The sequence below is a fragment of the Drosophila montana genome, unplaced genomic scaffold (assembly GCF_035044405.1).
Source record: "Drosophila montana isolate Dmon_TW-CO22-7 unplaced genomic scaffold, ASM3504440v1 contig_2438_1, whole genome shotgun sequence".
NCBI classification, from domain to species: Eukaryota; Metazoa; Arthropoda; class Insecta; order Diptera; family Drosophilidae; genus Drosophila; species Drosophila montana.
The window spans coordinates 471,202-486,422 of record NW_026997315.1 but is presented as its reverse complement, the minus strand read 5'-3'; the positions used below and the strand labels follow the sequence as shown (position 1 = coordinate 486,422).

Genomic DNA, 15,221 nt, shown 5'->3' with positions numbered 1-15,221 from the left:
TGTGTGTGAGTGTGTGTTTATATCCATGTGTGTGTGCGTTTGCATGTGTGTGTGCATGGCCTGCGGCACACCATTTGAATGCCGCTTGTGCTGCGCTGTTGTTGTAGTAATTGGACAAGTCAGTAGCCAAAGTGGCGGCAGCAGCCACTGCAACAACTTGCAACTTGCAACAGCAACAACAAAGACACGACACTACACTTATTAACACGTGTGTGTGCGTGTTTGTCTGAGTGTGGTTGTGTCTGTATGTGCTGCTGTGCTGCTAAATGCTCGAATTTTGCTAATTGCTATGGTTGTTGTTATCGTCCTTGTCGTTGTCGTTGTTGCTGTCTTGTTTTATACGTTGTCGCATTGTCTCTTTACGTTCGCTCTTCCGGAAAAATTATTAAATTGCATTTTTAATTAAAATCATGAATTTCAGTTAATTTAATTCTGACGCATTTATATAAAAAGCGGCAGCCAAGATATTTATAATGATAGTTGGCCACATAAGCGTTACTTAACGTTCAACTAAAATAAAATCCTTTATTTTAATATAAGGAGAGTCAAAAAAGTCTGTGTTCCGCATACATAAATAAGTTTTTACTCATATGAAAACATCTAAAATAAGAATAATAAAATGTTTACATTAATCACAATATTCCTTTATAAATGTCTATGAGAATCACCGAGTAGAGCCCTTGTTTTAAGCACAATTTCACTTCTGCTCCCAATCTAATTATGAATTCTCTTTCTCTCTTACAGGTAAGTCCAATGTCATCGTATGTGCTATGCAAATAACCAACTATAAATGTAAGTGACAAGCCTGCAAGCTGAATTCTAGAGGATAAAAACTATGTGCTGAAATGTCTCAACTGAGTTTGTCCTGCACTTCAGGTTGACACTCACCTAATTTCTTTCATTCTGCCTCCAGCTGCATGCTAGATACAGGTTTTTTAAATGCAAAGCTGAGGCGCTGTCTATCGGCCACGTCGGCAACAACTTTATCATTTTTCAAAATACATTTAATTTCATTCCATTTTGTCGCATTTCTCTCACTCGCACCCATATCAGTGACTTCTAAATCGACGGGCGAAGTTATAAAACTTAATTTGCAAAAGTGCTGCGTCATGGCGGGGCACTCAACAGGGAGCAGGTAAGGAGGCACGGCCAAAGGCAGCGGCAGGGATAGGGTCTTATTCATGGCAGTGTCATCGTATGAGTCAATGGCACGAGTTAGACAAGTCATCAAATAAATCCCTTTTAGGTATAAAGTTCTTTACTTACTCCTTTTGATTGTTTCCCTCACTCGCACACTTTCTGTCTCTCTACCTCTCTCCCTCTCTCTTACTCGCCTTCATGTTTTTTATTCCCCCTCTCTCTTTAATTTTTTTCATGCTTCACTTGTTGGGCTAGGGAATTTAGCAAGTTTTTGCCAAGGACAATGGCAAGTAAAGGTACACTGAGAAAAACTGAGGTTTTCAATCGACAACTTAGAAAATTTGCTGTGTAAAATGATAATTCTCTATCAATCAGAATTTATTATGAATATCAAAAATAATATAGATCATTTCCTTGATGTTTGCAAATACATTTACCTTAGCTTGCGGAAATACTTTTCCCTACTTGTGGAAATACTTGATGGCAATATTTCCTTCTAGATTGCTCACGCTGTAGTTAATTTTCTTAGAATTTTATTTATACCAAATTTTTTTAATGCATTAACTGAGTCGAATTTCCCTGGCATTGAAGCATTGTTTAAATTGCCCGATAACCATATCGTGTCATGTCATCTGCCCGTCTCCTTCTCACTCCCACGCTTCAGTTCTCTTTCTATGCATCGATCAAGGCATAATGGCCAATTGGGCAAACACTGCGAATTTGTCATAGTTAAAAATCTTTTGTTGCAAGTTAATGTTGACGCAGTCACATTTAATTGCCGCTTTAGACGAGTATTCAGACGAGGTTCAGCTGCAATGAGTATCGAGTGGTCGTTATTTATTCAACTAAGCCACTGCACTGCATTCATTTGCCTGTCAGCTGGCATTCGGGCGGATATTTGTCGAGCAAACTCAATTGATTTGCCAGACATTGCAACACGCCGCTTTCCCTGTTGCTGAAGGTGCATGCAACACAGCCGAGCTTGGGTTTTGGGTTGTTGCTTCATGGCTCATAAGCCACAAAATGCATTTCTAGCAATTTCCTTTATCCAAGTTGTTTGCCGTTGGCCCATTTTTTTATTTTATTTTTGCCACATGCTGCATACTTGACGTCGCCGTCTCTGTGTGTGCATGTGTGTGTGTGTTTGACATAGTGGTGGAGGGGGAGGCGGTGCAGCGGCAGGCACTTCATCTGCTTAGTTTTTGTAGCCACAGCCTTGACTCGAGTTTTTCCAGGAAATCATGGCACCCAATGTCGGATATATCCATGACTCGCACTAGCTCTCGCTCCCTCTCTCCCTCTCGCAGAATCACTCACTCTCTCTCTATCTGTTTCAGTCTTCCTCATCCTGTCTCGCTCTCCTGCAGCTGTCTTCGGCACTTCAGTCGGCGCTTAAGTTGCACAAAATGTAATACATTTGATTGCACTCATGTTCAAGTTCTGTTACCAAAGTGGCTGCCTCAACGAAGAAAGAATAAAGTGAATCGGATGCAAGACCATGCAACCTCCCTTACCCCCTCGCCACATCCAACCCCTTTGCTGCTGACCCGCCTTTGCCCTGGGTTAGTTGCCAAGCTTCCGGCCCGTCAGGTTGCGTGTTCTCGATTTCTGCGGCTGTTGCTGCTGCCGGAATAGTGTGTGAGTTCTCAACTGTGTGTGTGTGTGTGTGTGTGTGTTTGCGTACTCATGTGTGTGGCTTATATGAGCTTGAAAATGGTACAAATTGATAGATCCGCTAACAGATTGCAACAACTGCAAACAAACTGCATTCGTGCACTGGTCTGTTTATTAGAGCCAAAGCTGCAAATATGAATAAAAAAAAACTTGCACTCTCAATAGGTGAATGCATAACATATATTCAAAATATTGCTAAAATATATATTTTCGCAAAAAATGAAGGTATGAAGTGAATGAAGTGAAAATAAGCTTGAGTTGAATGTGAGTAGAAAAAAGCAGACCAAATCCCAATTGAAAATATCCTCCCCGATAAGATAAAACGTGAACGTGGTTAAGGGAATTGCATATAAAGGCCACCATCTATTAATCTCAACGAGAAAATACCCTGTTTTCCCTTTTGAATGGTCTTTAAATTGCCTAAGGTTGGCTTTCAATTATTAGGCGATTACTTAAATAATCGAAGTATCCCTGGCTCTTAAAATCTTTAACATATGTTGAACGAAACTTTGGAATCAATATTAAAGATTTTTGGGTCAACCGATTTTTGCGAAAACACACAAAAGCCAAAGATAATATAAACACTGTATTAATATTGTCTTTGCAACAACTAACCAATTTTAGATATCAAATTTCCAACAATTTTTTAGAAAAACTTGTTCTTAAAGATGGACTGACAGGCTTAATCAAGTCTGCTGTTCATGGTTATCAAGAATATGTATACCTTATCGAGTTGCAAATATGAAAAGTTTCGGTTCAATTCCCATAAGTAAAACCTAGATTTACTTAAAGCTAATACTATGTAAGTTGATATTATATTGTAATAAGGAATCAAAAAACATATATAATATATAAGAAGGGATGGGTAAACGCGATAAATTTAGTTACATTAATGCGAAAAGTTTTACAATAATTGTTCGGATTTATCTTTTATCTGTACAGCTTCGATTTTGTGTGTGACTATTAACACACAATTTATCACATTTTCTCCAATACGAGAATAGTAATCAGGGAGGAGCTCAGCGTCCGTTTCGTAAAGTTTCAAATCGTCTTTAAATCCAAGTCTGGCTCTATAAATCACATATGCAAACATTTTAGTAATTTTTTTTTAATATGAATAAAACTATTATTGAGATAGTCTTTGTAATTAACAACTTATTTCTTTACCCACTAAATAATACAAACTACGTAGATTTGATTCCCAATTCGAGCATGTATTTTCTTGGCTCAACTCAGCTTATTTTGTGTTGCACTAAACATGACAATAATGAACTGAACCCTGATGCCACTTTGCTGCACTTGTCTCTCTGTCTGTCTGTCTTTCTGTCTTTCTGTCTGTATACATGGGATGGGGCTGTCTGGCAGGGCGGTTTAGTTATTAGTGCACATTAATAACCATTAGGGGCATCCGCTGTGACCTCTGTACATCATTCACAATTAAACCACATTAGGCGCGTCCATCAGGTTCAATCAAAACTGACATGCCGAGTGCCAAGTGGCCAAATGGCCAACTGAACGGCCTAAGCAGGTCGGCACAAAAATGCCGCGTTTCCAGCCAGCCCGCCCGCCCCATTTTCGCTAATGGTCTATAACTGACGCCGGCGGTTGGAGGAGGAGTTGCCGTCATTTGGTGGGTGGTGCAACTACTCGAATACTTCCGTTGCTGCTGCCGCCACTGGCAAACGACAACACGGATACAGGACGGGGAAGGGGATTGCAGGGTATAGGGACATGCTAATAGCTTTGAACTTTTCACAAACTACGGTGGGGCAGCAGCAACTGGCGTCGCTTTCCAGTTCGAGTTGCATTTGAAGCAGCCACGCGCTGCCGTTGCACTGTTAATTACCGTTATTGAACTTGTTTGATTGGCGCAAGTTGAAAAGTTGCCGAGCTGACCACCAGCAATGTGTGTGTGCGTGTGAGAGTGTGTGAGAGTGTGCGAGTGTGGGTGCCACAGGTTGCACTTACAGCGCAGTTGCATTTGTAAAGTAAATAGGATCCATGTTTGTTTGGCAGCTCGTTATCGTTGAGCTCTGCCTGTTTATAAGTAAAGTTCGCTGCTGAACTGCAATTAACCGTCCGAGCTGTTGTTGTTGCTGTTTGCACTGCATTTACACAAGTTTTTATTCATTTTCAGTGCCTACTTTTTGGCTTTCAACCGACTCCTTTCCTTTTCATGAACTGAATTGAAAATGGTTAATAGGGTGTTTCAGTTGCATGTATGTAACGGCCATCTCCAAACCAATAAAGTACCTAAATTCTTGATCAGGACGAAGAGCTGAGTTGGTATAGCCGTGTCCGTCTGTCTGTACACGTCCATCTCGGCTGAACTTATATTATCGGGTACGCAGAACGAGGTCTTAATTTAAGCCCTGAAAGTTTTATAAGGATCGGAGGATAAACACCCATTCTTCAAGAAGTAAGATCTTAAAATCTGGGACAATGGAAAGAAAAGGTACATCCGCAGCTAAGAGTGCGTAGTCTATGTGCGTGTGTGCGTGCATTGTTTTTAATATATATTTTTAGAAGAAAGTATAAGTGTTTATAACGGCAGCTCGACACTAGATACGGGGTACCTGCTAGTCGCGACTAGGGCACCCTTACTTGCTTCTGTTTGCTCCTACGATAATTGTATTAAATTGCAAAAACAGGACTGCATTCAAAAATCTGGGCATATGTCGAGTGCTTTTGCGCCATCTCCATTCATATTCCACATTCATTCACAGTGTGCCACAGTGCCTCCCTTTTGATATGGGTTGGTGTGTGTGTGTGTGTAGATGTATACAATGCTCTGTCGAAATCAATGGCTAACAATTGGCAGGCATTGGCCAAAACAAGCCAAACAGCCAAGCAAAACAACACAAAACAGCGCACCACCAAATGGTGGCCAGCTAAAGCTCCAGTACTCATTGTGGTTGCACGTGTGTGTGGTTCGGGTTGCACCTCTTGTTGGTCTCCTTGTTGCTGTTGTTGGCATCAAAGTGTCGTCGATATTGTCGCTGTCCACACAGCGCATTAAACTTCGGGTTGGACTTGCACAAATGCCCATGAGCTTGATTTTCATAGCGTCTAAAGACTTCGAGTATACCCTGTAATCAAATAAAATGGATTCAGGAGAGTTTTGTTATTATAGAGAGCCAGGTTAAGAAATAGATTCGAGTCGTAAGCGAAACCACTAAAAATGTGTCCTAAGTTTGCAAAGTTTGATGCTTTCTCTATATTGACAACAGAGATAATATGTATATAGAATAAAATAAAGAAAAAGTTCAAATATTTAAAAGAAAATAAAAAAAACTTGTAATTAAGAAAGCGTAACATTTTCTTTTAAAGCCTATAAATACAAATAAACAAGAAAGCTCAAACAAAATCTTCCATATGTTTGAAGACCGATTCACGAAACTTTCAAGTAAAATTCTCTTATCCTCTGCAGAATATCTGCTTATCTGGTATGCTTAGACCAAATCTCATATGTTTTTTTTGCTTGGTTAGATTTTTCAATTTATGTCGCGCTCTGTAAGTTTATATTCTGATTGCAACAACAACAACAGCGTATCGAAGAGAGCGAGAGAGCTTTTCACCTCTCAGGTCCTTGTAGTTTTCCGCTTTTCTCTTAAACATGTGATGTTGTTTGGTTTTTTTTTATTTTGTTTTTTTTTTTATTTTTGATACGGGCTACAAACTTTAGCCACACTTTTTTAAAGTTTTCGAAGCATGGGGATTTATGGTAGCTAAAAGTGCTTCTCGGTTCGCGATTGCCAGTTCTGAGCTCTCGCTTGGGTATAAAGTAAAAGTTTCACTTGGCATAAGTAAGTGAGTGCATGCACACACTAACATACACGCAGACACGCTCACACACACACGCAAACACGCTCACACACACACGCAAACATGTCTATGCACGCGTATCTGTATGCGTTATCGTATAAGTAAGTGCGCAAATGTCTTACAGCGTGTGTAATCAGTGTTAAGCCAGAAGTAATACCACGAAATGATATCAATTCAATTGGAGCTGGGCTCCCTGAGTGAGGTAGAAATGCCATTAATGTTAAAGGCAAAGGCTTGCAAAAGATTTTTAATTCAATCAAATTTACCTTATTTTTTGGACAAGAACATTTTGGCGTATTTTCTTTAAAAATTATTAATTGTTAGAATATTTGATCTAAAAGGTTTGAAATATTTCGGTATTTATCAGAAATTTTTCTTAATAAACATTTTTTTGTAGTTTTTACTTCACTTCAATCCATTATATCCTGAATAAATAATAAAATATGAATAATGCATTTATTTTAACTGAATACACAAATTCATTGGACCACAGATCCGACTTGCCATTATATTTGCAAAATAAATGTAAAAAATATTCGAACAACCATGCACTTTAAGATAAAAACCTTTTTAAAAAGATGTTCTTAAAAAAGGAAAATAAATGTTCTTTATAGAGTCTTCTGCGTATTCGTAAATTTAAATGTCAATCAGAATAGTTGATTCTCTGTGCAGACTTATTCCATAACTGGAACCGTCAATGGCTCCACAATCCGATTGCAGACGCTATTTTAATGGAAATGCGTTTTCGTATTTTCATGTGCCATTTTATTTACGCGCATTACTCAGCAATGGCCCCTGCGACGTGCCACGCCCACCAATGAACGGGCGTTACTTAAGCCATAAAAGAAGCATGAAAAAAAGAGTAGATGTGTGCATGTGTGTATATCAAAATGAAACGTAAAGCAGCAGCAAATCAAAGGGCCCCACAAAAAGCTGCCATTGAGCATTGAATTATATGCGATTTGTTGGCCGCTGTGGGCGTTAAGTGGGCGTGACAGGGCATTAGCCTCGGCCACATTCGAAATTGTAATGCGGAGCGCATTCTGCACTTGTTTTTCTTCACATTCGCTCGTTTCGCTTGTGTTTTCGCCCAAAACGCTGAAAATGCAAATTTTAACCCAAAATTTATGTGAACACCATTTGAGCGTTTAGCTATGCTTTCTTCTGCTGCTTGTTTTGCTTAGGATACCATCCTTAGTACATAAATTACGTAACTATGCGCTGAAAAGAAAATACCTCACACTGATTGCCAATCGATAACTGGGAAATCTCGATTAGCCTGGCTGCGAAATGGCAATCCGTTTGGAAAATCTTTTTCTTGAGCAACGCCAACCAAACTGCAACGTTGTCCATGACACTTTATTCAATTTCTTGTGGGTTAATAGAACCCTGTACATATATATTTTTTTTTTTTTACTTATTTCTTTGTATTTTTCACTCTCTCATGTGCGTAAACTTTTATCTTAGCTGGCACGAATTCGATTTCATTTTACTTTTTATTACTACTTTTCTTCAATTTACAAAATTGAATATTGGCGACAAACTCGATTTTCACACACATGTCCACACGCCCAACCAGCAGCCGCCCAATCGCACCACTCGCACCACCAACATTCACACAACCTGCCTTTGTCTCACACACGTTGCGTAAGACATCGAATTATCCGTTAGAATCGAGCTCGATTGGCAAGGACGAGTAAGTGGCTTCTCACTAACTAGCTGCTGCTCAAAGGATACACCGCACAGTGGGGTGGAATTCAAAATTGCAATATCAATGCATGTTTGTTTATTTTATATATATATGCATATATATCAATGCATAGTTTTTATTTTTATTTGAAGCTCCCTGATTTTTAATAGTCGGACTAACATGTTTGTATAGACAATTCCAATTGTAATCGATGTCGATTGCTTCTTATCGATTGGAAGACTTATCGATAACATTTGATTACAAGACATTCCAATAATTTTGTTGTATTTCTTGTATCTGGCTCCTTAGCTTTAAGTATTCATTTATTTATATGCACTCGTTCACACCTACACATACGCACCCATACGCACATACACACACACGCACACACACACGCACACACACACACACAAAAATCGCACATTCTACTTCTATTTAAATATAAAAATTTAATTTAGCCAGTGATTTCTATGCGACCCGTTAAGCTCAATCCACACCACAGACAATCCGCATTCTATTTGCCCACTGTGCCCTGGGACGCACAGTGACTTATATAAGTATAGAAACACACACACACGTATAAAAGAACTGCTCCTTTGTGTGTCATTTAGCCGTTGTCTCACGCGTGCGTTTCATTTTCCTACCCAAGCCCCATAAGTTGCCACCCCTGGACCCTCTCCGAACGACTTGTTTGCGCTCTTAATTTTTTCGCCAACTTTGCAGTTTCGCAACGTTTTTATATGATTTTTATACTTACGTGATATATTTTTCTGATGCGCCGTCACTGCTGTTACACTTTTTATTATCGGCGTTAACATCAAGATAAACCACCCCGCCCACAACCCACAACCCCCAGCTACCCAGCCAGGCACCCCATATGTGTATGTCTGTAGCATTGCCTTTGTCTTTGCTACCCGACTGTGGGCTGTTTATTCAATTTCATTTATTGATTTTATATCTTTATGTATTATCGGGATAAGCGTTAAGTGTGCTCAATTTTCAGTTGCCTCCGGGCCTCGCCTAGCTCTGACGGGGAAAGCCCAACTGACGATCTTTGTTAGCCATATGCTGATCCAGCTTGCGCCAGAACTCCATCAATATCTCGCCATCCAGGTTGCGTTCATGCTCGGGAATGCTCAGTATGTTGAGCCAGAGCGATTCCAACTCCCGATAGATAGACTGCCCCTTGTAGTGCAAGTGAAAGGCACACAATTGGCGACAGATGACCGCAGGGTCGCCGTGGTTGGGCCAGCCAATGAACTGTTGATGTGGATTAAACACGAATACGGCCACAACCTGTTCCCAGTCCTCTGTAGCCAGCCTGGCCACGTTGTCGATGACACGATACTGCTGCTGCTCGCCGCGAAAGTTGCGCACTATATTGACTTCCTCCAGCAGCCGCAGATCCGAACGCCTCATTATAGCCGGTGGCACAAAGCGCTGCTCCTGCAGAAGCGGCTGCACATTGTGCAGGGTAACCAGACTTGTAAACTCACTGGGCACCACAATAATGGGCTTGCGCGTCGGACGAGCGCCACTTGGAATCGGGGCATGCGTCGACTGGCGTTGTGGCGGAGCATAAAGCGGCTGACGATGCGAAGGCTGGCGCGGCGGTGGTACGTACTGTGGCTGGTGATGCCTGGACGGTGGCCGACTGTTGAAGCGAATAATATTGCTGCCCGGCAGACTGTTCTGCAAGACATGTTCGTTGCCAAGAGATGCAATGGATCTGGAAAGTTGCTCCTGGCCATAGCGATTGGGATCCAAGCGTCGCGCAGCCGGTGGCTGAGGAGGACCAAAAGGTTGGTGGGGAGTATAATGAGGAGGCGGAGGATACTGGTGTGGATGATAGGAAAGAGGAGGGGGTATCTCTTGGTATAAAAGTGGAGGAGGTATCTGATGAAACGATTGGTGAGGAGGCATCTGCTGATAGGATTGTGGAGGAGGTATCTGGTTATAAGATTGAGCATGTGATTGACGCTGAGCTTGAGAGTGAGGTGGAGGCTGAGCATGAAAATTAGCTTGAGGCTGAAAAGAATGCGGTGGATTAAAGGTAGTCTGGCGGTGCAGCGGTTGCGTCTGTTGCTGCTGCTGCGGCTGTTGTTGTTGTTGCTGATGCTGTTGCAGTTGCTGCTGCTGTAGTTGCTGCTGCTGCAGATGTTGTTTCTGCTGATGTTGCGGCTGCGGTTGGTCCACTATCAGCGTCTCCAGCTCCGGCGGCACAACGGGCACCTCGCGCAGCTTTGCTGGCTGCGGCTTGGGCACTGCGCCCAACGGTTTTACAGCCGCCTCTCGTGGCTTGTCCAGTAGACGACAGTTTTGAAAGTCGTAGACACGTGCCAAGGTTCGCAGTGCGCCCGGCAGCTCCTTCTCGCCCAGCAGCAGCTCGGCACGCGTGCGATTCTGCCGCTCGCGCTCTATGGCCTTGGTGGCCAAAGCTGCTTTGTGCTCCAGCTCATTTTGCGGACCCAAGCAGCTAGGCGCAAAGGCAATAGACTGCATTTCGCTCTCGAATTCATCGAAATCGGTGTCGTCATGCGACTCGAGCGCCTGGCAGAGCTCCCAGTAATTCTCGGGCTTACCTCGAGGCTGAATTTGACGGGTGGGTGACTCAGACGCTCCCTCGGCGCCATTGTCCTTTTTCACTTTCATTTTCAAATTTTCGAATTTTTCACTTTTTTTCAGCTGTCTTTGAATTTAGGGAAAAGCTGTCAGTTTTTCCTTGGTGCTGCTAACTTCAGACAAACATCTATTCATATATGCCAAATGCAACCCTAAGTAATTGGACCTGCTAACTTGGTAAAAAGCCTCAAAATAATTGTCTCTTTCTCATATTTGAAAACTTCTTGAAAGCTCTCTGTAAATATTCCCACATTGTCCTCATCATATATGTGAATATATTAACTTTTATTTACAAGCAATTTTTTATTTTTATTGCTTTGACATTGGCCCACGTTTTCTTGTTCTTGCTGTTGTAATTTTTGTTGTCCTCGATTTGCTTTTATTTGTAAGCTTTTCTTATATTTATTTGGCAAAGTTACTTTGGCCTGGGCTCAGCTACCAGCCCCATAAAAGATATTGTCCCCTGCTTTATGTTATTGACTTTAATAACATTTTAGCTGCGAGCCATGAAAATATTTTTGCAAAATGTGTCCTTTTATACACTAACAGAGGGGATTTTAATTTCGTCTCAAGTCGTAGTAAAAGAGATTTTCGAAACCCTAAACCTTAAATAAATTTCAGTGCGGAATAACAAGCTGACTCCATATAGCATATTTGCTCTATTCTTATGCAACTTTAGCTAGATGCGTCCTGATAGAATAAACATAATTGGCTTAAGATTTCGATTACAGCAAAATTTAATTCAAATTGTTTACAAAGTCAATCAATTGCAGAAAGCTTAGTTTTTGTTTATGTTTAAAAACATTCTTCTGCTCCGATTAATTCTGCGATTAATATATGCCATTTATAAGGGTATTAAGAGTACGTTACACCTCAAGTAACATTCTTTATGCTTGTTTTCATTATTTTTTCCAAGCTCATTATAAATTTGTGGTGCTTTGTTTCTCGCTTGTTGTTGGCTCTCATTGAAATTGATTTGGGGCTCGGGCCAAGGCATCGAGTTGGTTTGCACTGGGGTGCGGGCACTTACTTGAGCATCAATTTATGCAGCAGCTACTCGAGCTGCTAACTACCCCAAACATATGCTCAGTGCTTAATGCTCAGTGCATAGAGTCCGTAACCCGTCGACATTTTAAATTGCCCGAGGTACACGTAATTGCTAAAGCGAAATTTCATTACCAAAGGTAAGGCCACAGCGACTTGCACCCGAAATCTGCTGTCAGAGACGAGGGTCGCGTGTGATAAATTCCATAAAAGGTCGTTGAAATGAAATTCTCGCCCAGCGCTTGGCACTTTAGCTGGCAGCCATTTTGTCGCTGCACTAGAAAATGGCGGCGTCGCCATTTTTGTTTATAGCCGCATTTGTCACGGCAAATTGTATTGCCAGTCGGCTCCTAGCTGCTGTTCTTTTTGTCTACATATGTGTGTATGTGTAAGTGTGTGTGTGTGTATTCTGTGGCTCATGCAGCTCGCGTTAACAATGCGCCATAAAAATGTCTGTCCCGTAGGCTCACCTTACGTCTGGAAGCGCCAGCATGTTAATTAAGTTCGGTTGAGCTTTGCAGAATGGATGAGGGTTTTCTGGCTAGACGCGACCAAAGTCATCTGATTTGCTCATTAGACCCGCTATAAATTTAATCTATGCGTTTATTAATTATAGCTGCATAAGCACGATATAATAATGACATCGCATTCAATCAAATAAAATAATTAGTTTTCACACATTTTTGTACATTATTGAAATAGAAAGGAAAGCTTGAATTAAACTAAATACTACTTCCGGAATATTATGAACTTAATAGATACCGAAGTTTTTATACATTTATTGTAAATCTGAATAGAATTTTAGACTGAGCTATATTTTAAACTAGCGGGTATAACCCGGACTTGCCCGTGGCACGTATGTTATAAAATCAAAAAGGCTTTAAAAATGATTTTAAAACTGATCGGACGGGAATCAAACAACTTTATGCAAATCGGAAAACCCTTAAAATTCGCCAAAAAATCTATGAAATGCATTTTCCACCGAAGGAGTTTAGATTTTGCGAGAAATGTGAAACACGTCTCTAATGATTTTGTTATAGATCTTTGGAAATAAATTTGAACACAAGACGTTATCCACCAAATCTTCGACCCCCATTTGCACTAAGGAGGGATGGATTTTTCGAAAAGTGTGAAACACCCCTCAAATGAATTTGAATATAGATCTTTGAAAATTAGTTTGGGGCCGATCGGATGGTAAACAAAAAAACTTTCATACAACCGTTTTCCGCCAATTTACCACTGTTGCGGGTGGAATTTTCCAAATAGTCGAAATACGTATTCATTAAGTTCTTATTGAGAGCTTTGAAAATAAGTTTGAAGCAATTCGGACACAACTTAAAACTTCGCACAAAAAATCTTTAAATCGCATTCCCCACGAAGAAGTTTGAATTCTGCGAAAAGTGTGAAACACGTCTCAAATGATTTTTCTAATAGATCTCTGGAAATGAATTTGAGTGCGAAACGTCACCCACCAAATCTTTGACCTCCATTTCCACCAAGGAGGAATGGATTTTTCAAAAAGTGTGAAACACCCCTTTAATGAATTTAAGCATAGATCTTTAAATATGAGTTTGGGGCCGATCGGATGGTAAATAAAAAACTTTCATACAACCTTTTTCCGCCAATTTACCACTGTTGCGGGTGGAATTTTCCAAATCGCTGAAATACGTACTTATTAATTTCTTATGAAGAGCTTTAAAAATAAGTTTGAAGCAAATCGGACACAACTTAAAACGCCGCCCAAAAAATCTTTAAATCGCATTCCCCCCGAAGAAGTTTGAATTCTGCGAAAAGTGAGAAACACGTCTCAAATCATTTTTCATATAGATCGGAAATATAGGAAATGAATTTGAGCGCGAGACGCCACCCACCAAATCTTTGACCTCCATTTCCACCAAGGAGGAATGGGTTTTCCGAAAAGTGCGAAACACCCCCCAAATGAATTTGAACAAAGATCTTTGAAAATAAGTTTGGGGCCGATCGGATGGTAAACAAAAAAGTTACATACAAACGTTTTTCGCGATTTTTCCACACTTGCGAGTGGAATTTCCCGAAACCCCGTCTTAACGTGCACCTACATCACATAAGGTAGCTACAGTGAAAATTTCAGCTTCCTAGCTCTTATGGTTTGGGCTGTGCGTTGATCACCAATCAGTCAGTCAGTCAGTCAGTCAGTCAGTCAGTCAGTCAGGACAAACAGTTTTATATATAGAGATAAGAAAAACTTGGTTGATTGTTATTTATTGTCTTTTAATTCGTACTGTATTATTTCCAACTCTTAAACAAATATTGATATAAATCACTAAAAAGACTTCTGTCAAAAACTATTTTTTTATATAGAAAAACACAAGTGCATTGCGCAAATTCATAGAACAGAAGTATATAATTCGCATAAACTAAATAAATTCCATAATAAAATGATTTACTCATGAGGAAAACTCGCTTATAAAATAAATAACAAGAAGTGTCAGTTAGTGTGCTCAAATTCGTAGTGTATTGCAAGGCGCTTTAATGCCATTTATTGGGATTTACTGTGAGCCGGAAGAAGTTCTATGAAAAATTTTCGCGTTGCCTAGAGTTGCCTGAATTCAGCACTGCCGTGCAGATCGAGGCTGCTGCAACTGGGCCGCATCATCAGGTAGTGGCTGAGTTTATTAAACCCTGCTAAACTGTGGACGGTCAGTCGATACATTTAGTTGTCGACTATCGAATGTCGAATGGCTTGGCTTACCACTTTAAGTCGAGCGCCTCCGTTAGCTGCGAGCTGTGTTCGCTGATGCTGCGGCCTGGTGGCTGCTCCTGCTGCAGGGAGCTCATCAGAGTGCTCAGCTCCTCGTGCAGCTGGCCATTGTAGAAGTGAACCAGTTTGTTCATCGATTTGTAGCTGCGTGAAATCAGCTGCTGCAGCTCCAAGCCGTTTGCATCAGTTGAAGCTGCCCTGGGCGTGCCAGAGTTAGCCATTTTTTCTTGGCTTTCTTTTTTTTTGAGTAAATATTTTTTATTTATTTTTTTTTTACCGAAATTTATGTAGAAGAAAAACTAAAACTAAAGTAAAATGACAGGCCTGGCCAAGGGCCCTGCCTCCCAGGCAAAGCAGTTGACACAGATTCGTACACTGAAAAAAAACGAAGAAAATTCCTTATTTCATTTATTTCGTTTCTTTTTTTTGAAGTATTTTTACAAATCAACGAAGCGCGAAGCGAATGCCGAAAAATGCACATACATA

At 40.7% G+C, this 15,221-nt stretch overlaps 3 protein-coding genes across 5 annotated transcripts in view; 1 reads left to right on the top strand and 2 right to left on the bottom strand.

Moving 5' to 3' along the window:
- Positions 1-15,221, top strand: part of tei (teiresias) — a 198,015-nt gene that overhangs the window by 116,622 nt on the left and 66,172 nt on the right. The gene's annotated exons all lie outside the window — the stretch shown is intronic.
- On the bottom strand, positions 9,218-11,056 carry LOC135427976 (protein transport protein SEC31). Its single transcript, XM_064681751.1, has one exon. It carries the CDS (start codon positions 10,979-10,981, stop codon positions 9,350-9,352), a length of 1,632 nt encoding a protein of 543 aa, XP_064537821.1. The 5' UTR covers positions 10,982-11,056; the 3' UTR covers positions 9,218-9,349.
- Positions 14,467-15,023, bottom strand: LOC135427978 (uncharacterized). The gene is made up of 2 exons (XM_064681752.1): positions 14,727-15,023; positions 14,467-14,664 (listed from the first exon to the last, which is right to left on the bottom strand). The coding sequence occupies exons 1-2, from the start codon at positions 14,954-14,956 to the stop codon at positions 14,568-14,570; spliced, it is 327 nt and encodes a 108-aa protein (XP_064537822.1). The 5' UTR covers positions 14,957-15,023; the 3' UTR covers positions 14,467-14,567.

Excerpts from the sequence above, each read along its gene's own strand:
- LOC135427976 (XM_064681751.1), bottom strand. The coding sequence starts at position 10,981 with ATGAAAGTGAAAAAGGACAATGGCGCCGAGGGAGCGTCTGAGTCACCC.
- LOC135427978 (XM_064681752.1), bottom strand. The coding sequence starts at position 14,956 with ATGGCTAACTCTGGCACGCCCAGGGCAGCTTCAACTGATGCAAACGGC. Across the intron at positions 14,665-14,726 it reads GAGGCGCTCGACTTAAAGTG|TTTAGCAGGGTTTAATAAAC; the intron begins GTAAGCCAAGCC and ends GACCGTCCACAG.